At 43.8% G+C, this 22,702-nt stretch overlaps 3 protein-coding genes, 1 long non-coding RNA gene and 1 other non-coding gene across 11 annotated transcripts in view; 3 read left to right on the forward strand and 2 right to left on the reverse strand.

Annotated features, from left to right (window-relative positions):
- Positions 1-2,312, forward strand: part of SLC7A7 (solute carrier family 7 member 7) — a 44,462-nt gene extending 42,150 nt beyond the window's left edge. For 5 of the 7 annotated variants that reach the window (XM_012466570.3, XM_012466550.3, XM_012466573.3 and 2 more), the window contains 2 exons: positions 1,039-1,188; positions 1,425-1,804. In XM_012466570.3, the coding sequence (XP_012321993.1) occupies positions 1,039-1,188; positions 1,425-1,769 (495 nt within the window). In that variant the 3' untranslated portion in view covers positions 1,770-1,804. The other 2 variants (XM_012466609.3, XM_012466624.3) reach the window with 2 other exon arrangements.
- A 1,286-nt stretch (positions 2,313-3,598) lies between these two features.
- On the reverse strand, positions 3,599-9,923 carry OXA1L (OXA1L mitochondrial inner membrane protein). Its single transcript, XM_012466473.3, has 10 exons — positions 9,815-9,923; positions 9,171-9,332; positions 8,418-8,631; positions 5,462-5,605; positions 5,118-5,203; positions 4,771-4,935; positions 4,485-4,589; positions 4,216-4,378; positions 4,050-4,130; positions 3,599-3,964 (listed from the first exon to the last, which is right to left on the reverse strand). Exons 1-10 carry the CDS (start codon positions 9,875-9,877, stop codon positions 3,816-3,818), a joined length of 1,332 nt encoding a protein of 443 aa, XP_012321896.2. The 5' UTR covers positions 9,878-9,923; the 3' UTR covers positions 3,599-3,815.
- LOC135274231 (uncharacterized) overlaps positions 9,698-22,702 on the forward strand; it is a 115,341-nt gene continuing 102,336 nt past the window's right edge. Inside the window, exon 1 of the long non-coding RNA XR_010342029.1 lies at positions 9,698-10,108. This is a non-coding gene — a long non-coding RNA (uncharacterized LOC135274231). The remainder of the gene's footprint in view (positions 10,109-22,702) is intronic.
- On the forward strand, positions 17,701-17,769 carry LOC135274469 (small nucleolar RNA SNORD41). The gene has a single exon (XR_010342292.1). It is a non-coding gene; the product is annotated as a small nucleolar RNA SNORD41 (small nucleolar RNA).
- On the reverse strand, positions 19,183-20,291 carry LOC135274167 (L-lactate dehydrogenase A chain-like). Its single transcript, XM_064374449.1, has one exon. The coding sequence runs from the start codon at positions 20,255-20,257 to the stop codon at positions 19,259-19,261; it is 999 nt and encodes a 332-aa protein (XP_064230519.1). The 5' UTR covers positions 20,258-20,291; the 3' UTR covers positions 19,183-19,258.

Genomic DNA, 22,702 nt, shown 5'->3' on the forward strand with positions numbered 1-22,702 from the left:
GGCATAAAGTATATGGAATACATTGTAATGATTGATTGCCATGATAGATAGCAAGTAATACGGTGTTTAAGAGAAGAAATGATCATTTCCATGGAGTAGAGGGTGAATGAAGAAATATTTCTTGACGTGTGTATGTCTTAAAATCTACCAAAGTGTTCTCAGAAAAAAAGTGCATCTTGATGGCTAGGGTTGCAAATGGTAGAGATGGGCTTTAGGTAGGAGAAGTAGCATCAGAAATCCTGTGGTAAAGTAGTATGGGTTTTAATACAGGTTGAGTATCTCTAATCTGAATATCCAAAATCTGACATGCTCTAAAAATCTGAAACTTTTTGGGTGCTGACTTAACACTCAAAGGGGGCTGGGCGCGGTGGCTCACGCCTGTAATCCCAGCACTTTGGGAGGCCGAGGCGGGTGGATCACGAGGTCAAGAGATCGAGACCATCCTGGTCAACATGGTGAAACCCCATCTCTACTAAAAATACAAAAAATTAGCTGGGCATGGTGGCGCGTGCCTGTAATCCCAGCTACTCAGGAGGCTGAGGCAGGAGAATTGCCTGAACCCAGGAGGCAGAGGTTGTGGTGAGCCGAGATCGTGCCATTGCACTCCAGCCCGGGTAACAAGAGCGAAACGCTGTCTCAAAAAAACAAACAAACAAAAAACACTCAAAGGAAATGCTCATTGGAGCATTCTGGATTTTTGGACTAGGGATACTCAACATGCAGTAGTAGGTAAGAGCTGGACACTATTGTAGGTTGGAGCCATCATGGAGGGTCCTATGCAAAACTTTTGAGGCATTCTTTTGCGCTTGCTTCATACAGGGTTAACTTGAAAAATGGGTTGAAAAACCAGTTGAGACTACTGACTTGTAAGAGAGGGGATAAGGTACTGAAACTTGGGTGTTAAAGGGAGTAAAAACAGAAGAGGACCTGGAGACTCTGAGGACTGATGGGGGATGGATTTGTGGGGTATAAAGGAAGTGAGAAGCCCTTGGAGTAACGAAGGCCCTGAGAGGAGCTGACTTGGGCTCTCGCTTACAGGGTATGATGGCATTGATCTACTTGTGTGTGGAGGATATCTTCCAGCTTATTAACTACTACAGCTTCAGCTACTGGTTCTTTGTGGGGCTCTCTATTGTGGGTCAGCTTTATCTGCGCCGGAAGGAGCCTGATCGACCTCGTCCCCTCAAGGTAAGGCACCTCCATCCTATCTCTGCTCCATCTGAAATAGCTAGAGTTGCTGCTACAGGGGACCATTACAAGATAGTTTATTTAGAAACGTTTGCCTGGGACTTGGTGGTTAGTAGGTGTTGAAATTAAAGGTATGGAAAGAAGGCTCAGTGTGCTAATCCTTAGGGGACGTGTGGTTATTGTAGCTGTTAAGAATCCTGAGCTGTCCACCCCAGTTGTGTTTCCTGTGCCCCTAGCTCAGCGTTTTCTTCCCGGTTGTGTTCTGCCTCTGCACCATCTTCCTGGTGGCTGTTCCACTTTACAGTGATACCATCAACTCCCTCATCGGCATTGCCATTGCCCTCTCAGGCCTGCCCTTTTACTTCCTCATCAGAGTTCCAGAAGAGAAGCGACCTCTTTACCTCCGTAGGATCGTGGGTAAGCTTGCATCCTTAAGTCAGCTCAGTTATTGTAGAGCTCGGTTTCTGCCTTTTTCTCTAAATCTAAGCTCCAAAGACATCTTTGCCATAGTCCCTTCTTATCAACCCTTTGGCTTAATGGAATCACTCCCCTCAGGCCCATTTCCATTCAATGACACTTGAACTCAGCCCAGTTGACCTCTTAATTCCAACTCAAATTTCTCTTTGGAGGGTCTGCCACAAGGTACCTCCAGATCCTGTGTATGTCAGTTGCTGCAGAAATGGATTTGGAAGATGGAAGAGAGATACACAAGCAACGGGATCCCAAGTCTAACTAAACACCACCTGGAATCCTGATGTGGAAAGAAGGGGTTTCTGGTCTATGGCTAGAGCTAAGGAAGTTGAAAAGGAAAGCTCACTTCTTTGGAGGCACCTGTCCAGAAGACCAGCCTAGGCAGCTTCAACCTCTGACTTTAGTTTTTGAAATGCAAAGTAATTTATTTGTTTTGCTACATACTGTTCCAGACTTTTAAAGGGGACAATAAAGCACACTGTGGGGAAGAGCATGTCAGGAGTGAGCTTGGTTGTTTTAGTAGCACCTGAATATGCCTACCTACTCCTCTTTTCCTTTAAAATGACCCACAATACTCCAATTCCCTGTCTCTTTTAGAGAGACATGAAACTGTCACAGGTGCTGGATGACAATAAAAGGTTATGTTCCTAGTCTGACTGGCTTCATTTTTTTTTTTTTTTTTTTGAGACAGTTTTGCTGTGTCATCCAGGCTGGACTGGAGTGCAGAGGCATGATCCTTATGGGAGGTGGGGTTATTTTTGTGGCTCAGAGCAACCTCTGCCTCCTGGGTTCAAGTAATTCTCCTGCCTCAGCCTCCAGAGTAGCTGGGATTACAGGCATGCAGCACCACACCTGGCTGTATTTTTAGTAAAGATGGGGTTTCATCATATTGGCCAGGCTGGACTTGAACTCCTGACTTCAAGTGATCCACCCACCTCAGCCTCCCAAAGTGCTGGGATTAAGCCACCACGCCTGGCCTGGCTTCATTTTGTATAGTATCTCTAGGACAGTTCCCATTAGCTTAAAAACACAAAGGCTAAAAACAATCTTACGCTTGAAAGTATATCTCTTCTCTCTTAAGCTAACTGCTGAAGGCTGATAAAGGTCTACACAAAGGCAGACAAGAGAACACGTAAATGCTCTACTGAAATGTTGGATTGTTGTATAAAAATACATCAACTTCCTTTTTGAGACAGGATCTTGCTCTGTGGCCAAGGCTGGAGTATATATAGCGGCATGATCTTGGCTTGCTGCAGCCTCAAGCTCCTGGGCTTAAGCTATCCCCCTACCTCAGCCTCCCAGGTAGCTGGGATTGTGGGCAAGCACCACCATACTTGGCTAACTTTTTAGTAGACGCAAGTCTCACCATGTTGCCCAGGCTGGTCTCAAATTCCTGGACTCAAGTGATCCTCCCACCTTAGCCTCCTGAAGTGCTGAGATCATAGGTGTGAGCCACTTTGCCCAGCCCAGAACTGTCATTTTTAATTATCACTAAGAATTTGCATACATCTACTTCTTGAAAATTTTAAAGTAACCTTGAGATTAAGAAATAAGGCTACTATATTTAGAGACAATCTCAACTTATCAGTCACACCTCTGTGGACAGAACAACATATGCAGGGGTTGGAAGTTTAAACTTTTTTTTTTAGATAGTCTCACTCTGTTGCCCAGGCTGGAGTGCAGTGGTATGATCTTGGCTCACTGCAACCTCCACCTCCTGGGTTCAAGTGGTTCTCCTGCCTCAGCCTCCTGAGTAGCTGGGTCTACAGGTGTGTGCCACCACATATGCCTGTTTTTGTATTTTTAGTAGAGATGGGGTTTCACCATGTTGGCCAGGCTGGTCTCAAACTCCTGACCTCAGGTGATCCACCTGTCTTGGCATCCCAAAGTGCTGGGTATTCTTCAGGAATACCTGTTCAATAAGTATCAGGAAGCAGCATGTAGTACAGAGTTTTACTAACTCTGTGAATGGGAAGATCACTTGGCTACCCAGTGCTCTCATAAATATAAGAGTGTGTCATGAAATCTGTTTTTAAAATGAACATCTCTGTGTGCCACAGTTCCTAGGACTGGGACAAGGACACAGTGTCAAGTCTTGTTTGAGGATGAATCTTTGAAGAGACAGAGTTCCTCCCAGAATGAGCAGGGAACATAAGTCAGCCAAGTGTGTCACGCCAGGGATACTTGGACTTTGGTTTGCTGGTGCTGCGGGTGCTGCTGCTGCTGCTGCTGCTAGGGATATTCGGAGGGTTATTCTTTACAGGTTGTAGGAGCGGGTTGTGGGTAAAGGTCTGTCGTAAAGGACCTGAGGGGAGAAGAGAAAACAAATCTCAATGAACAACAGAAAGGAAGAAACAAAAGACAGAATTTGGTCCGAAAGGACTATTTACCCTTGGCTGCTAGCTCCAAGTGATTCTGCATGCGTCGTTCACGCTCTTTCAGCTGTTGCATCAATTCAGCATTTTTCCAGCCTGTGTAAAAAGGAGCAAGAGTCAGTCACATTCATGTTTTTAGACCACTTTCCCTGGTCCTGTTTCACAGAGGACGAGCCCTTACCTCTTTTGAAGCTCTTTAGAAAGCCTTCCCGTGGAGCTAAATTGTCAGGGTTATGTACAACACGCTGGGGGATTTTAAGTACAGTGCGTACTGCTGGAATCCGGAGACAGGACACTTGGGCCAGGGAAAACAAATTGGAGGACAGCCAGTACATAAACACTGCCTGGGTGAGAACACAGAGAAGGGACTCAGAAGCTGTATCCCTGGTCAGCTTGCTAGGTGGATAGGTGGCAGAAGGCCTTGGAGCCAGCCCATTAAGCATTACATACCGCGGGGAAATGGACGGTTATGGGAAAGGCTGCCAGGGGCATCACTCTGATCACATTTCTCATCCACTTAAGGTCAGAACTTTGTACACCTGTCTCAGCACCTAACTGCCAGAAGCAGCGGGGTGGAAAAGTGGGGAAAGCACGTTAGTTTCAGTAAATTTGTCTTAACCTCTTACCCAACAACTCTATTTCTTCAGCAAGTGAAGGATGACCATTCTGTACAACTACTTTACTCTCCAATCCCAGTTCACTTTGCAGGCCTGGCAAATGGCCAATCTAGGCTTACCTCAAGGACAACCCACATTGTAGCAGTGACTACCACTGGTAACACGAAGATGGGATCGGATACTGTGAGATCCTGGAACCACCAGAGGCCACCTGTCTGCAGGCTGGGCACAGGAAGGTTGGCCATCTCTCTCAAAGCCAGGAAGAAGGAGATGAAGATTGGGGCCTATTACACAAGATAAACAGTGTCAGCATGCTTTACCAGAGGAGACATTTTCATCACCCCACTACTCAAAGCCATGTATAATCTACCACCATTTGCTTTTTTGGGGGCCTGGGGCACACGAAACACAGAGAGGAAATTTGATGGGTTCAGGATGAAATAAGGAAGGAAACGTTTTTGCTCACCTGAGTCAGAGGGAGAATCAGAGGTTTAAAGAAACTAATACCATGCTTTTTCTGGTAAATTGACATCTCTGCAGAAGCCCTGTAAACTGTGAGGTGAGAGGAAATTAATGGTTGGGCTAACAGTTATGTCAGTGGAGGTGAACATCCTCATCACCTACCTGGCCTGGGAAATTTCTAACCAACCCTGGCCAGTCCCTGGGAGCACTGTGCCCAAGAAACAGATAAACCTTTAGAACTTTCCTAACTGTGTCAACTTCTGATTTACATTGTTCCTTTTTCCCAGCAAAATGTCAGGAAAAGTGCAAATGTGGTCCTCTCCCACACTGATTCTGCAACTGACTCACACTCAGTATGGTCTCCAGCCAACCTGGCCTCTCTGACTCGAGTGGTAAACTTCTGGATTTCTGGCATGTGATTTTGATTCTTGACTGCTTCTCGCTGGCCCTTCACGATGACAGGAAAAATCAGGCAGCGGGCTAAGATTGTACCTGGAAAACACAAACTAGAATTGGAGTGAAACTAAAGCAGTTCTGCAGCTAAAAGGTTGAAGGTTTTTAGGTCCTTACTGAAAGGGTCTTTTATTCTTGCCTTGTCCATACTGTGACTCATCCCTGAGTCCCAGAAGTAAGGTCAGGGGTATGAATTAGCTGCTTTAAGGCTCAAATCAGTTCTCTGATTTGACATCACAAAAGTATGGCATGAACTTCTCCAAGCAGATGATCAGGAATCCTGTTTGTTTCCTCAAACATAAAGCTGACAGAAAGCACTTTCCTAGATCAATAGCTTCCAAACTTTTCTACGACCAAAAGAGCCTCCCTGTTTCATCAAACTGTACGTGTAGCCCCAGTGTATCAAAAAACAAACAAAAAAACGTGGTGACCTTCACCCTGTTCAGAGGTACCTTTACAAAACTTTAGGGCTTCCAGGAATGAAGTTTGAAAGCCATTGTTCTAGAAATCCCTAAGTAGGAAGTAATCTGGTGGCCTACTGCTTTAGTTCCTTCATTTTTCTCACACTTCATGTTTCCTGGTCATTCCAACAAATACGACTAGGTTATAGGTTTAGGCTGTGGAGTGGAAAGAGAAGGGAGCTAAGGATAGAACCCAGACTATTGGCACTGAAGGAGAGATAAGATAATTTGGAGATGCAAAAGTATGGTTAGAAAGACAGGAAGAAAATCAGGAAAGATTATCATAAAAGCCAAAGGACTGGCTTTATTTTTTATTTATTTGAGACAAAGTCTTGCTCTGTTGCCCAGGCTGGAGTGCAGTGGCGCGATCTCGGCTCACTGCAACCTTCACTTCCCAGGTTCAAGCGATTTTCCTGCTTCAACCTCCTGAGTAACTGGGACTACAGGCGCCTGCCACCACACCTGGTTAATTTTTATATTGTAGAGATGGGGTTTCACCATATTGGCCAAGCTGGTCTTGAACTCCTGACCTTATAATCTGCCCACCTTGGCCTACCAAAGTGCTGGGATTACAGGTATGAGCCGCCATGCCTGAAAAAGGATTGATTTTAAGGTCTAAAGTGTCTGATACAGAAAGGCCAAGTATAATAAAAGTGGATTTAGCAATGACGTCACTGGCAGTTCAAATGAGATGGTATTAGTAAAAGACAGACTGCCGAGAGTCAGAGTAAATGGAAAGAAGTGGGCTCACTGGATGCAGAGCAATCCTTTATTTATCTGTTTTTTTGAGTCAAAGTCTCACTGTCGCCCAGGCTGGAGTGCAGTGGTGTGATCTCAGCTCATTGCAACCTCTGCCTCCAGGGTCAAGAGATTCTCCTGTCTCAGGCTCCCAAGTATCTGGGACCACAGGCGCGCGCCACCACACCCAGCTAATTTTTGTAATTTTAGTAGAGATGGGGTTTCACCGTGTTAGCCAGGATGGTCCTGATCTCCTGACCTCATGATCCGCCCACCTCAGCCTTCCAAAGTGTTGGGATTACAGGCGTGAGCCACTGTGCCTGGCAATTTTTGTATTTTTTTAGTAGAGATGGGGTTTCACCATATTGGACGGGCTGGTCTTGAACTCCTGACCTTGTGATCTGCCCGCCTCGGCCTCCCAAAGTGCTAGGATTACAAGCGTGAGCCACTGCACCTGGCCGATGCAGAGCACTCTTTTAATTAACACCTATCAAAAGAATGAAGCCATCATTTGTGACAACGTGGATGGAACTGGATATCACTATGTTAAGTGAAATAAGGCAGGCACAGAAAGACAAATATCGCCATATTCTTACTTATTTGTGGGATCTAAAAATAAAAACAATTGAAATCACAGGCAGTGAGTAGAAAGAAGGCTACTCAGAGGCTGGGAAGGGTAATCAGGGTTGGGGATGGTTAATTGGGTAAAAAAAAAAATTAGAGTGTAAAAATTAGCCAGGCGGGGTGGCACACCTGTGGTCCCAACTACTTGGGAGGCTGAGGCAAGAGAATCAGGAGGTGGAGGTTGCAGTGAGCCAAGACTGCATCATTGCACTCCAGCCTGGGGGACAGAGTGAGACTCCGTTTCAGTAAATAAATAAATAAAAATACAATAAAAAGTATAATTGGATTGTTTTTAACTTAAAGGATAAATGCTTGAGGGGATGGATATCTCATTCTCCATAATGTGATTATTAAACCTTACATGCCTATATCAAAATATCTCATGTAGCCCATAAATATATACACCTACTAGGTATCCACAAAAATTAACAACAGCAACAAAATATAAATAAATAACAGCCATCAAAGAAAGAAGATAGGGTAGTAGGTAAACGAGAACTAAAAATGAAGGCAAGAAATTTTCCCCCAACTAACACATGGGTACGCTTGAGCATGTTTACATATTCAGGGTAGGGCAGTAAGGAGCAAAACGCTGAAGACACAGGAGAGGGAAGGCATAATTGATGGAGCAAGGTGGAGAAGAGGCACAGAATTCAAAGCAGAGTTTTAGCCTTTATAACAGCAATGTGAGTGGCTTCCCAATTTGGGGGTTTAAGTGCCTGACCTGACCTTCTATTCTTCTAAACCAGGACAGCTTCATGACTGTTAATAAGATCCCCTTACTCTAGTCCCATGTTTGTATTCAAATATCTACTTCTTGAATCCCAGATGATCTGGTGGTTTTATAATGCTCTTTAAAGAATATAGGTAGAGTGCATCTAGGTATCATGAGCCTCTATCACTCATTTGAAATCATCTGCTTTTCTGACCCCAGAGCTTCCGCAACTACTTCCTGAATCCATTCAAAGAAAGAATTGCCATTGATGAAGTTCTATCCCTAACCCATGTCCAGGGTATATTCCCCTTACAGGCAGCAATGGCCCCCCACCAAGGTAGGCCCAGTTCAACATGCATAAATTCCAGTAAGTTCTGGATCAGTCCCACTGGGGTGTATGAACCCAGCCCCAGTTCACTGAAGCTCGTTTCTGCAGCAGCTTGGACTATATCTGCAGTCTCTCCAGAAGCCACCTCTGGTACTTCTGTGGGTGAGGGAGTTGCAGGAACAACAGGAGGGGCCTGAACCTGTGTGAAAAAAAGCCTTGTATGATATTCAGGAGAACGAACACATAGAAAGTGAGGCCCTCTTATGATAACCCAGTACCGGGTTCTGTTCTACTTCTTGTTCTTCCAGGTTAGCCTAGTGTCCACAGAATTCAAGCTTAAAAAGGACATCTCATTTTTGTCAGTAGGTAGGAAGAGAAGTTACTTTGAGTAAGATTTCATGACTTCCCTTCATGTTGGGAAGTTATTTCTTATATTACTGTTTCCCAAACTTCAGCCATCATGAATATCATTATTTTTGCTATATATTAATATGAAACAATTACTTTTCTTTAAGACAGCTCAGAAAACCATATAACATCTCTCTTGTTGTACTTTCCATCATTTCCCCACTGAACTGAAAATCCATCCCAAGCAAAGATGTTACCATTTTGGAGAGCTGTGTGGAACGTGGACAAGAACTCTGCCCTATATTCTTTCCCCTGCTCTCAAACAAAACAAAATGCGAAACCAATCAGGGAACACCACTCCTAACGTTGCAGACAGGAAAGACCTCTTACCTGGACTTCTGCAAACGAGATGGCAGAGGTACTGAGGCTGCGGGGGCCGGGAGCCGCAAGGAAGAGGTAGTGTGGGCTACGGCAGCACGGAGCGGCTGGGAAGAGGAGCCGCGCGGTCAGCGGTTTCCTGAGCCATTGCGAGGGCCCTGAGACGCTGTGGACCTGAGCATGTAAAGGGATGATGGAGCCCCTTTACCGGGAGCAGAAAGCCTAGCGTGGGGGCAAAGAGCATTCACTATGCTCAAGCCGAGAAGCAGGCCGCCCGGCTACTACAGGTGAGGAGATTGCTATTACCGTACGCAGACTGCTGGCCCGAAGGCGTGCAGCTGGTGGCGCCTGGAGAACGAAGCTCAAACTCCGGTTCCCCGCATCTCAGTTATCGCAGACCCACATCGGGGGACCCTGAGAACGAGGCCGAGGAGCTCTCGCCAGAGGCGAAGCCAGCTCTCAGGAGCTGACAACCAAACCATGGTGCTGAGCCCACGGAGTGGGGGACTAACCCTCGCGCGTCTTCACACGACCAGAGGTCATGACATTCAGGTCCCGGTGAGCAGGTTTACTCATACCCCTAGCACAAGCTGTCCTGGAGCTTGGGTCACTGGGTCAGGGGAGCATCCTAGTGCTCAACCCCGGGGAATCCTTACCTGACGCCCGGGCTGTAACAGGCGCAGAATCTCCCGGCGTCCGCACATCAGCCTCATCGCCATTTTGACCGGAAGAGAACTTGCGTTTGCGCCTGTGCAGTAAGAACCACAACCCCGCGAGAGGAAGCACTTTCGGAAGCGGGCATGTAGCCAGAGTTGTCGCCGCGGATCAGGTGGTAAAAGAGAACGGAGATTGGCGGCCATATTTGAAGTGGGTAAAAATTGGTAAAGCCACGTTACCCATGAGCACGCAGAGAGCCTTTTCTGGAGATTGAAAGGAAGTTGAAGAGCCAGGTTAGCTATCATCGTAAACTATCCTCGTTAGTGATGGCGTAAACCTGGGTAATTTTCCTCTAATGTCGCGATTGTCCTCTGATTTGTTAGGTTCAAAGTAGCCTCAGAACAGTCTTGGCTGTACTTGCGGAGGATTTTTTCCCACTCGATGTTCGATTCTTATTGCTAGGTAATATTGTAATTGCAGATCCAATGAAATTTGAGGGTAGTCTAGAGTCTAACAGAAATGAAGAGAAGGCAGCTTCTGGGAAATATTTTCCTCCCAAATAAAAAGAAAAAGCTTCCAGAGGAGACTCCACCTTTCCATTTTTAGTTCTGTTAGTGGAGTTGTGTGAGGACTGACCATGAGGGGACAAGTTTCGAGATGAAAAGCTCACGTGCTGAAAATGGTTGAAAGCAAAGATAGAAAACACCCGAATACTTGTTGATATCATCTAGCTGCTGTACCATGCCTGGAACCACCTATCCCCAGATATTATTGTGTAAGATAATTAAAGGTCTTTGCTGGACGCGGTAGCTCATTCCTATAATCTAAGCACTTTGGGAGGCTAAGGTGGGTGGATCACGAGGTCAGGAGTTCTAGACCAGGATGGCCAACTTGGTGAAACCCCCTCTCTACTAAACAAAACAAAAACAAAAACAAAAAACTATCCGGGTGCGGTGGCATATGCCTGTAGTTCCAGCTACTTGGGAGGCTGAAGCAGGAATCTCTTGAACCCGCAGGCAGAGTTTGCAGTGAGCAGAGATCGAGCCACTGCATTCCAGCCTGGGCAACAGAGTGAGACTCCATCTAAAAAAAAAAAAAAAAGTAATTAAAGGTCTTTATTGTTTAGACTCTAAGTGTCTATTGCTTGGGTGTTGTCTTTCTTTAAGTTAAAAGCATTCATCTCCAGAGAAGAAAAAGTTACTGCTCAGAAAGGTGGAGTTGATTACATTTGAACCCTTACAAAGTCTTTCCTTTTTTTTTTTTTTTTTTTAAAAAGAGACGGGAATTCACCATGTTGGCCAGGATAGTCTCGATCTCTTGACTTCGTTATCCGCCCGCCTCGACCTCCGAAAGTGCTGGGATTACAGGCCTGAGCCACCGCGCCTGGCTTTGTTTGTTTGTTTATTTGTTTTTTTACAAAGTATTTCAATGTGCAGATTACTTTCTAAACAACAAACTGTAGTTTCAATAACCTGTAGATACAATAATAAAACTGTAGATACAATAACAAAAAATTCAAACTGTAGATACAATAACCTGAAATGATTTCAGTGACTGCTAATTTGGGATGATTATGAATGTACCTGACAGATACGGCAAAAATAGGAGGCAAAGAAATATAATGCAGATTTAGTTATAATTAGTGGTATATGCTAACACTTGCATATGTTGGATGCTATCTTAAACATTAATAGATTTTTGATATGTAAACATTGATTACTTATTTATTTATTTTTTAGAATGAGACAGGATTTCTCCATGTTGATCAGGCTGGTCTCAAACTCTGACCTCAGGTGATCTGCCTGCCTTGGCCTCCCAAAGTGCTGGGATTACAGGTGTGACCCACCGCGCCCGACAATTTATTGATTTTTTTAGAGATTACTTTTAAAAATCAATACAGTGGCCAGGTGCGGTGGCTCACACCTGTAATGCCAGCACTTTGGGAGGCCAAGGTGGGTGAATCACGAGGTTCACCTGCCTTGGCCTCCCAAAGTGCTGGGATTTGGTGAAACTCCATCTCTACTAAAAATACAAAAAGTTAGCCGGGCATGGTAGCGTGTGCCTGTAATCCCAGCTACTCAGGAGGCTGAGGGTAGGAGAATTAATTGAGCCCAGGAGACAGAGGTTGCAGTGAGCCCACGCCACTGCACTGCAGCCTGGGCAACAGAGCCAGACTCTGTCTCAAAAAAAAAAAAAAAAAAACCAGTACAGTTAGAAGTAATTACAAATACACAGCTACAGAGCACTTTGCAGGGTGACTATCTTATGGTACACTGCTACTTTGGTGACCCTAAATGAACCATGCTTCCCAGTATTTGCACCTTTAGGAGTTCTCTTCTCTTGAGTCTGGCAGGTCCCTTAACTTGCTTTAATCAATAGAATGCGTCAGAAGTGATGCTATGCCAGTTTTGTCCTATGCCTTAAGAAAGCCTGATAGTTTCTGATTTTGCATTCATGGGGAAGCCAGCTGCTGTGTTAGGAGTTTGACTTCTTAGACTTACATCCTGTGAAAAGCCCAACCAGCCACGTGAAGAAGCACCGAGGTTTGGGCTAACAGCCTCAGTTGAACCCTCAGCTAGCAGTCATCACCAACTTTTGCCAGCCATGTGAAGAAGGCCATTTAGAAAGTGGATTCTTAGCTGGGTGCAGTGGTGCATGCCTATAATCCCAGCTACTCAGGAGGCTGAGGCAGGAGACTTGCTTGAACCCAGGAGGTGGAGGTTGTGGTGAGCTGATATCGAGCCATTGCACTCTAGCCTGGGCAGCAAGAGTGAAACTTAGTCTCAAAAAAAAAAAAATGTGGATTCTCCAGCCCACTGGAACCACCTCAGGTGACTCCATGTGGAGCAAAGAAAGGCTATTTGAGTTCATGTTGCAAAATTACAAGCAAATAAATAAAATGATTGTGGTTTTAAGTTACTAAGTTTTAGAATGCTTTGTTGTGCAACAATAGTTGAAATATACAGGCAAACTTGAGAGATACTGTGGGTTCCAGACCACTACAGTGAAGCCAATATCATAATAAAGTGAGTCACAGGGATTTTTTTGTTTTGCGGGGCATATAAAAGTTATGTTGGGCTGGGCTTGGTGGCTCAGGCTTCTCAGCACTTTGGGAGGTGAGGCAGGTGAATCACTTGATCTCAGGAGTTTGAGACCAACGTGGGCAACATGGCAAGACCCTATCTCTTAAAAAAAAAAGTTATATTTACACTATACTGCAGTCTTTTAAGTGTGCAATAACGTTTAAAAAACAATGTACATACCTTAATTTGAAAATATTTTATTGCTTAAAAATATTAACGATCATCTGAGCCTTCAGCAAGTCATATTTTTGCTGGTGGAGGGTCTTGCCTCAATGTTGATATTCGTTGATTAGGGTGGTGGTTGCTGAAGGTTGGGATGGCCTAAAATACAATGAGTTTTGCTGCATCAACTGACTATCCCTTTCATGAAAGATTTCTCTATAGCATGTGATGCTATTTGATAGGATTTTACCCACAATAGAACTCCTTTCTTTTCTTTTTTTTGAGATGGAATCTCACTCTGTCGCCCAGACTGCAGTGCAGTGGTGTGATCTCAGCTCACTGCAGCCTTTGCCTCCTGAGTTCAGGTGATTCTCCTGCCTCAGCCTCCTGGGTAGCTGGGATTACAGGCGCATGCCATCACACCCGGCTAATTTTTGTATTTTTAGTAGAGACTGGGTTTTGCCATGTTAGTCTGGCTGGTCTCAAACTCCTAACCTGAGGTTATCGACCCGCCTTGGCCTCCCAAAGTGCTGGGATTATAGGCGTGAACCACCATGCCCGGCCAGTAGAACTTCTTTTAGAATTGGAGTTAGTCCTCTCAAACCCTGCTGCTTTGTCAATTAAGTTTATGTAATATTTTAAATCTTTTGCTGTCATTTCAACAACATTCATAGCATCTTCACCAGGAGTAGATTTCATCTCAAGAAACCACTTTCTTGTCTAGAAGAAGCAGCTCCTCATCTATTAAAGTTTTATCATGAGATTGTAGCCATTCAGTCACATCTTCAGGCTCCATTTCTAATTCTAGTTCTCTTGCTATTTCTACCACATCTGCAGTTGGTTACATCCCTCCATGAAGTCTTGGATCCCTCTACATCAACCATGAGGGTTGGAATCAATTTCTTCTAAACTCCTGTTAATGTTTATATTTTCACCTCCTCCCATGAATCACAAATGCTCTTAATGGCATCTAGGATGGTGAATCCTTTCCAAAAGGTTTTCAGTTGACTTTGCCCAGATCCATCATAGGAATTGTTATCTATGGCACCCATAGCTTTACAAATTTTTTTTTTTTTGAGATGGAGTTTTGCTGTTGTCGCCCAGGCTGGAGTGCAGTGGCATGATCTTGGCTTACTGCAACCTCCGCCTCCTGGGTTCAGGCGATTCTGTGGCCTCAGCCTCCCAAGTAGCTGGGACTAGAGGCGTGTGCCACCATGCCCAGCTAATTTTTGTATTTTTAGTGGAGATGGGTTTCACCATGTTGGCTAGGATGGTCTCAATCTCTTAACCTCGGGATCCACCCGGTTCAGCCTCCCAAAGTGTTGGGATTACAGGCGTGAGCCACCATGCCTGGCTACAAAATGTATTTCTTAAATAATAGACTTGAAAGTCAAAAGTACTTCTTGATCCATTGCCTATGGAAAAGATTTTGTGTTAGCAGGCATGAAAACAACATTAGTCTCCTTGTACATCTCGATCAGTGCTATAGGGTGACTAGGTGCACTATCAATGATCAGTAATTTTTTTTTTTTAATGGAGGTCTTGCTATGTTGCTTAGGCTGGTTTCAAACTCCTGGACTCAAGTGATTCTCCTGCCTTGGCCTCCTTAAATGTTGGGGTTACAGGCATGAGCTACAGTGCCCAACCTGTAATAATATTTTGATAGGAATCTTTTTTTCTAAGGGGTAGGTATCAATAGTGGGCTTAAAATTTTCAGCAAACCATAGTGTAAACAGATACGCTGTCATCCAGGCTTTGTTGTTTCCTTTGTAGAACATAGGCAGAGTAGGTTTTGCATAATTCTTTTTCTTTTTTAGAGATAGAGTCTCTCCCAGTTGCCCAGACTGGAGTGCAGTGGTGTGATCATGGCTCACTGTAGCCTTGACTTCCCAGGCTCAAGTGATCCTCCTGTCTTGGGCTCCTGAGTAGCTGAGACTACAGGTGCATGCCACCATGCCCAGCTAATTTTTGTAGAGATAGGGTTTTGCCATGTTGCCCAGGCTGGTCTCAAACTCCTGGGCTCAAGTGATCTGCCTATCTTGGTGCATACCTGTAACTGTAGTCCCAGCTACTTGGGAGGCTGAGGCCAGAGAATCCCTTGAACCCGGGAGGTGTAGGTTGCAGTAAGCTAAGATTGCACCACTGCACTCCAGCCTGGGCAACAAGAGCAAAACCTGTCCTGACAGTTTTTATTTTTTTAAAAGCACTTTAAATGTATTATCCCATTGACTTTTGGCATCCAAGGTTTCTGCTGAGAAAATGGCTAATAGTCTTTTTTTTCTTCTTCAGTGACTGGACTCCAACTGATAGTGTTATTGAGGATCACTTGTACATGATGAGTTGCTTCTCTCTTGATGCTGTCAAGATTCTCTGTCTTTCAACAGTTTGATTATAATGTATTTCAGTGTGAATCTCTTTGGATTTATTTGGAGTTTATTGAGATTCTTGGATTTGTAGATTAGCGTCTTTCATCAAATTAGGGACATTTTCAGCCATTTCTTCAAATAATATTTTTGCCCCTTTCTCTATCTCCTCTTTGGGAATTGTAATGCATATGTTGGTCTACTTAATGGTATTCCACAAGTCCCTTGGTCTCTGTCCACTTCTCTCTCTCTTTCTTTCTTTTTCTCTCTTTCTTTCTCTCTTTCTCTCTCTCTCTCTCTCCCTCCCTTCCCTTGCCTTCCCTTTCTTTTCTCTTTTCTTTTCTTTCTGTCTTTCTTTGAGATAGTCTTGCTCTGTTGCCCAGGCTAGAGTGCAATGACACAGCCTTGGTTCATTATACCCTCTGCCTCTGGGGTTCAAGCAATTCTCCTGCCTCAGCCTTCCAAGTAGCTGGGATTACAGGCATGTGCCACCATGCCCAACTAATTTTTGTATTTCTAGTAGAGATGGGGTTTACCATGTTAGCCAGGCTGTTCTTGAACTCCTGACCTCAAGTGATCCACCTGCCTTGGCCTCCCAAAGTGCTGGGATTACAGGCGTGAGCCACCTCACTTGGCCTGTCCACTTTTCTTTATTTCTCTTCTTTATGCTCCTCAGATTTGAAAATTTTAGTTGTCCTATTTTCAAGTTCACTGATTCTTCTGTCTGTTCAAATCTGTGTTTGAGTTCCTATAGTGAATTTTCATTTCAGTTATTGTATCTTTCAGCTATAGAATTTCTGTTTAGCTCCTTTTTACAATTTTTGTCTCTTTCTTTCTTTTCTCTTTTTTCCTTTTTTTTTTTTTTTTGAGATGGAGTCTTGCTCTATCACCAGTCTGGAGTGCAGTGGTGCAATCTTGGCTCACTGCTACCTCTGCCTCCCAGGTTCGAGCAATTCCCCTGCCTCAGCTTCCTGAGTAGCTGAGACTACAGGTGCGTGCCACCATGACTGGCTGATTTTTTGTATTTTAGTAGAGATAGGGTTTCACCATGTTGGCCCGGATGGTCTCAATCTCCTGACCTCGTGATTTGCCTGCCTTGGCCTCCCAAAGTGCTGGGATTATGGGCATGAGCCACTGTGCCTGGCCAATTTTTGACTCTTCCTTGGTATTCTAATTTTGCTAACATACCATTGTCCTATTTTCCTTTAGTTTTTTGTCTATATTTTCTTTTAGCTCTTTGAGCAAATTTGAGATAATGGTTTTCAAGTCTTTGGTAAGTCTAATGTCTGGGTGTCCTCAGAAATGGTTTCTGCCAATTAATTTTGCTCCTTGAATGCACCATGTTTTCCTGTTTCTTTGTATGCCTTGTAATTTTTGTTGAAAATTGGACATCTGAAAAAACAGCTAACTCCCCTAGATTGGCTCTGTACTGGTACAGTTCTTCAACACTGAGTGAGGCTTGCTTTGAGCCTAGAGATCAGCTAAAGTGAAGGCTTAAGGGCTTTTCTGAACAGGTGTCTTTGGCATTTACAGTATAGAATATACTATAAAATGCCTGAGGGATTTATAGTATAGAAATGCCTGAGGAATTTAATGTCTAGAAATGGAGAAGATAGCTATACATGACATAATTAAAGTACTTTTAAATAAGGTGTGTAATGAAGTTCGAGGTAACAAAATACAGGCTAACTGAGGGTGAAATTAACATGGGGCCATAACAGTCAGGGGACATTTATGAAGGAGGAGCATTGGTGAGATTTTGGTTGGTGCTTCCAGGCAGAAGGAGCAAGACAGCAGACCTGGAAGCAGCAATGAGTGGGTTATGTGGAAGACACTGTGAAGCCTGGCCTGCAATAAAGTTTAATCTGTAATTCCTTTAAAAAGACTTTCATGTAGGGAATTAATCAGAGTTATATTCGTAGAGGTTAGTTACGGTGTGATTTAAAATGATGAAAATTGGCCAGGTGCAGTTGTTTACACCTGTAATCCCAGCATTTTGGGAGACCAAGGCAGGTGGATCACCTGACATCAATAGTTCGAGACCAGCCTGACCAATATGGTGAAACCCTGTTTCTACTAAAAATACAAAAATTAACTGGGTGTGGTGGTGTGCGCCTGAAGTCCCAGCTACTCAGGAGGCTGAGACAGGAGAATCACTTGAACCATGGAGGCGGAGGTTGTATTGAGCCTAGATTGCACCACTGCACTCCATCCTGGGCAACAGAGGGAGACTCTGTCTCAAAACAAAACAAAAACCCCTAAAAAGATGAAAATTGGAGGGAAGTGATGATGCCTGTGATTGTTGTGTGACACTGATTTCTCTTGTATTGGTACTGGCTGATCCCAAGGTGAGTTGAAAAAAGACAAAAATACATAAAAATAAAGAAAAATAGCCAGGTGTGGTGGCTCATGCCTGTAATCTCAGCACTTTGAGGGACTGAGGTGAGTGGATCATGAGGTCAGGAGTTCGAGACCAGTCTAGCCAACATGGTGAAACCCAGTCTCTACTAAAAATACGAAAATTAGCTGGGCATGGTGGTGGGCACCTGTAATCCCAGCTACTTGGGAGGCTGAGGCAGGAGAATTGCTTGAACCCAGAAGGAGGAGGTTGCGGCGAGTTGAGATTGTGCCACTGCACCCCAGCCTAGGCAACAAGAGCAAAACTCTATCAAAAAAAAAAGAAAAAAGAAAAAAGAAAAATAAATAAAGTGATTAGAAATGGAAACAATCTACATTTTAATCAATAATCAATAGGGTAATAGAAATGACTTAGGCTATATTCATTTAATAGAACAATATGCAGCCATTTCAAAACATGTTTTTGATAAGATGGAAAAATGTCCATGACTAAATAAAAATGTTCATAATTATGTAAAAGAAGCAGAATATAAAACTATAAGTACGTTATGATGGTAATTTTGTGAAAATGAAAAAATATGCATATCTTAGGAAAAAAGCCTGGAAGAAAATATGCCAAACATTTAATTTACTTTAATATAATTTATTTATTTATTTTCTAGAGACAGGGTCTCCCTATGTTGCCCAGACTGCTCTCGAACTCCTGGGCTCAAGTGACCCTCCTGCCTCAGCCTCTCAAAGTGCTGGGATTACAGGCGTGAGCCACCATGCCTGGCCTTCAAATGTTTTATGATGGTTATCAAAGATTTTCCATCTTTATATTTTTCCGTAGTTTTAACATTTATTGTAATGATTTTATGTGTGTGTGTATATATATATATATATATATATATATATTTTTTTTTTTTTTTTTTTTTTCACTGTTCAAGGTTTATTGGGGGTTTTAGTTGGTCTAACACTTGGATAGTTGGTTGCACTTTTTATATGTAGATCTTTTTACATTGTATGGTAATGTACACTACTGATATATATAGTTCACAAAATAAGATCCTTTGGAACAAGACATGCAATATTGGATCTATACACTGAATGCCAGGATGTGACTGACTGGGAAAAAATGTTGGACTAGGTATGTTCAGTGAAGGAGCCAGGAAGTTATGTAACAAATGAACATCTCTCTGGCTCAAGGGGCAACTGCAGCATGTGCAGCATTGGCAGTGGTGCCTCAGAGGTGGCAAAACTATTTCACACTAACCAGTTTAGGACTACACAAGGTTACCACCATCCAACATGAGAATATAGCTGTAGGACTTTACAAACCATTCCTATTTCTAACTTTTGGAACTGATGTTTTTCCCAATCCATCTTAAAATATTACTGCTTTAATCACAGAACAGATAAAAAGGACAACATGCACAACCTCCAATTAAAATCCTGTTGTAGCCTAGACAGTGAAATGGTATGACATCAGAAGACTTTAAAATTGTAGCTCTTTTTGGATCCCCCAAAGTGTATCCGCACTCTTCTTCAAACGGGCCTCTTCCTCAGGAGTCAGAGTCACCTTCACAACGTCTGAGATTCCATTCTGTCCCAAAATGCAAGGAACATTAAGGAAGACATCATCCTTTATTCCGTAGAGACCCTTAATCATGGTGGAAATTGGGTGCACACGCCTAAGATTCTTCATTATAGTCTCTGCCAAATCTGCCACAGAGAGTCCAATGGCCCAGGATGTGTAGCCTTTGAGTTTGATCACCTCGTAAGCACTCTCAACCACTTGCTTGTGAACCTCTTTCCACTGTTCCTTATCGGTATCAGTCCCTAAATCTGGGTGCAGAGTCTTCAGGGAGACACCAGCAACATTCACTCCACTCCATACAGGCACACTGGAATCTCCATGCTCCCCAAGGACCCACCCATGACAGCTTAATGGGTGAACTCCCAGCCTTTCCCCCATCAGGTAACGGAATTGGGCTGAATCCAGATTGCAACCACTTCCAATAACACGGTTTTTGGGAAAGCCACTTATCTTGCAAGCCACATAGGTCAAGATATCCACTGGATTTGAAACAATAAGCAACTTGCAGTTTGGGCTGTATTTTACAACATTAGGAATGATGAATTTAAAGATGTTCACGTTACGCTGGACCAAATTAAGACGGCTTTCTCCCTCTTGCTGACGTGCCCCAGCCGTAATAATGACCAGCTTGGAGTTTGCAGTTACATTATAGTCTTTGCCAGAGACAATCTTTGGTGTTCTAAGGAAAAGGCTGCCATGTTGGAGATCCATCATCTCTCCCTTCAATTTGTCTTCAATGACATCAACAAGAGCAAGTTCATCTGCCAAGTCCTTCATTAAGATACTGATGGCACAGGCCATACCAACAGCACCAACCCCAACAACTGTAATCTTATTCTGGGGGATCTGTTCTTCCTTTAGAAGATTATGAATCAGCTGATCCTTGAGAGTTGCCATTTTGGACTTGGAACCAAAAGGAACCAGGAATGCACGTCAGGCGGGCGTCGGGGGCGCACGGCAGCGGGATCCGGACTCGGCGGCAGCTGCTCCAGCACCATATATATATTTTTTTAAGACTAAGTCTTGCTGTGTCGCCAGGCTGGAGTGCAGTGGCGCAATCTTAGCTCACTGCAACCTCTGCCTCCCGGGATCAAGTGATTCTCCTGCCTCAGCCTCCCAAGTAGCTGAGACTACAGGCACCCGCCACCATGCCCAGCTAATTTTTTATTTTTAATAGAGATGGGCTTTCACCATGTTGGCCAGGCTGGTCTCGAACTCCTGATCTCAGGTAATCCGCCCGCCTTGGCCTCCCGAAGTGCTGGGATTACAGACATGAGCTACCGCACCTGGCTGGCTTGGCTTCTTTTGAGGCCCCATTCCTTGGCTTGCAGATGGCTACTTTCCCAATCTGTCTTCACATGGTTTTCCCTCTGTCTGCACATGTTTCTCCTGGCATGCTTAAATTTCTCCTTCTTACAAGGACATCAGTCATACTGGATTAGGGCTCACCCTGAAAAAAAAAAAACACCAGAGCACCTCATTTTAACCTCAGCTTTTTTAACCTAACTTTAAAGACCTTATCTTCAAATATAGTCACATTCTCAAGTACTGGGGCTTAGGACTTACACAAATTTTGGGAAGACACAATTCAACCTATACACTAGTTTAAAAAGTAATTGGTATATTATTGGTAATATAGACACAAAAACTGGGGCAAGCCTGACTAGACTAGAAAGATATGTGGCAAATAGCAATAGGAGGGTAGGTGAAATAACTTCACTGATACCTTAATTATTATTATTATTTTTTTCGAAGACAGAGTTTCACCATGTTGGCCAGACTGGTCATGAACTCCTGACCTCGGGTGATCCGCCTGCCTCGGCCTCCCAAAGTGCTGAGATTACAGGCGTGAGCCACCACACCCAGCTGATACCTTAATTATTGATTGTTCACTGTGTACTGGGCATGATACTCACTGTCTCACAAAATCATTGTTTTAAACATTGATTTAACATGGCATCAAATGTGGGAAAACATTGAATCATGACAAGTTGTGGACTTTGGGTAGACATAAGGAATGATTTGAAGGTATGAAAATAACATGAGGAAGGTATTTTATTTATTTTTATTTTATTATTTTATTTTATTTTTGAGACGGAGTCTCACTCTGTTACCCAGGCTGGAGTGCAGTGGCACAATCTCAGCTGACTGCACCCTCTGCCTCCTGGGTTCAAGTGATTCTCCAGCCTCAGTCTCCCATCAGGCCTGGCTAATTTTTGTATTATTATTATTTTTTTTTGATATAGAGTCTTGTTCTGTCACCCAGGCTGGAATGCAGTGGCATGATCTCGGCTCACTGCAACCTCTGCCTCCTGCATTCAGGTGATTCTCCTGCCTCAGTTTCCCTAGTAGCTGTGACTACAGGTGCCTGTCACCACACCCAGCTAATTTTTGTGTTTTTGTAGTGACGGGGTTTCACCATATTGACCAGGCTGGTCTCAAACTCCTGACCTTGTAATCTGCCTGCCTTGGCCTCCCAAAATGCTGGGATTACAGGCGTGAGCCACTGTGCCAGCCTAATTTTTGTATTTTTAATAGAGATGGTGTTTCACCATGTTGACCAGGCTGGTCTCAAACTCCTCGTGATCTGCCCGCCTCAGTCTCCCAAAGTGCTAGGATTACAGGCATAAGCCACTGTGCCTGGCCAGACAAAGGGCATTTTAGGAAGATTAGTTTGGTAACAGAATGGATTAGTGTCAGTTTAATTTCAGGATCAGCAAACTTTTCTGTAAGGGGCCAGAAAGTAAATATTTTGGTCCATACCTGTCGTCTCTGTTGCAAAATACTGAGCCGTCATTGTAATGTGAAGGCAGTGACAGACAATAAGTAAATGAATGAGCATGGTAGCTCCTAAATCTCAAGTTTAGTCTAAAGCTACCTTTTTACTTTTAAGTTGAGCCTAAAGGTTTCTTTGTACATTGTGAACTACAACCTAGTTGTATGGAAGAGGGGGTCAGACATGCCTCATTGATGGGAGAGGGGTTGGACATGCCTCATTGATGGGAGAGGGGGTCGGTCATGTCTCGTACCTTGCTCCCTTTTGGAATTCAGGAAAAGCCTGACCAGCATTGATATCAATACAGATCTTAAGTCTGATCAGAAACATTTACAGTCTATTCTCTTGGAAGCCTGCTATCTGGATGCTTCAACTGCATGATAAAACCTTGGTTTCTACAACCCCTCATCGTAACTCAGACATTCCTTTCTATTGAATAACTCTTTCAACCTGATGCCAATCAGAGAATTGTTAAATCTACCTATGGCCTGGAAGGCCATCCCCCACCTCCCTCCTTCAAGTTGTTCCACCCTTCCAGATCAAACCAATGTAAATCTGACACGTAT

Source organism: Aotus nancymaae, unplaced genomic scaffold (genome assembly GCF_030222135.1).
Source record: "Aotus nancymaae isolate 86718 unplaced genomic scaffold, 86718_ANA_hifiasm-v0.15.2.pri h1tg000011l, whole genome shotgun sequence".
Classification (NCBI taxonomy): Eukaryota; Metazoa; Chordata; class Mammalia; order Primates; family Aotidae; genus Aotus; species Aotus nancymaae.

Excerpts from the sequence above, each read along its gene's own strand:
- OXA1L (XM_012466473.3), bottom strand. The coding sequence starts at position 9,877 with ATGGCGATGAGGCTGATGTGCGGACGCCGGGAGATTCTGCGCCTGTTA. Across the intron at positions 5,606-8,417 it reads GTGGGGGGCCATTGCTGCCT|GTACAATCTTAGCCCGCTGC; the intron begins GTAAGGGGAATA and ends TGTGTTTTCCAG. Across the intron at positions 4,590-4,770 it reads CAATGTGGGTTGTCCTTGAG|TTAGGTGCTGAGACAGGTGT; the intron begins GTAAGCCTAGAT and ends TGCTTCTGGCAG.
- LOC135274167 (XM_064374449.1), bottom strand. The coding sequence starts at position 20,257 with ATGGCAACTCTCAAGGATCAGCTGATTCATAATCTTCTAAAGGAAGAA.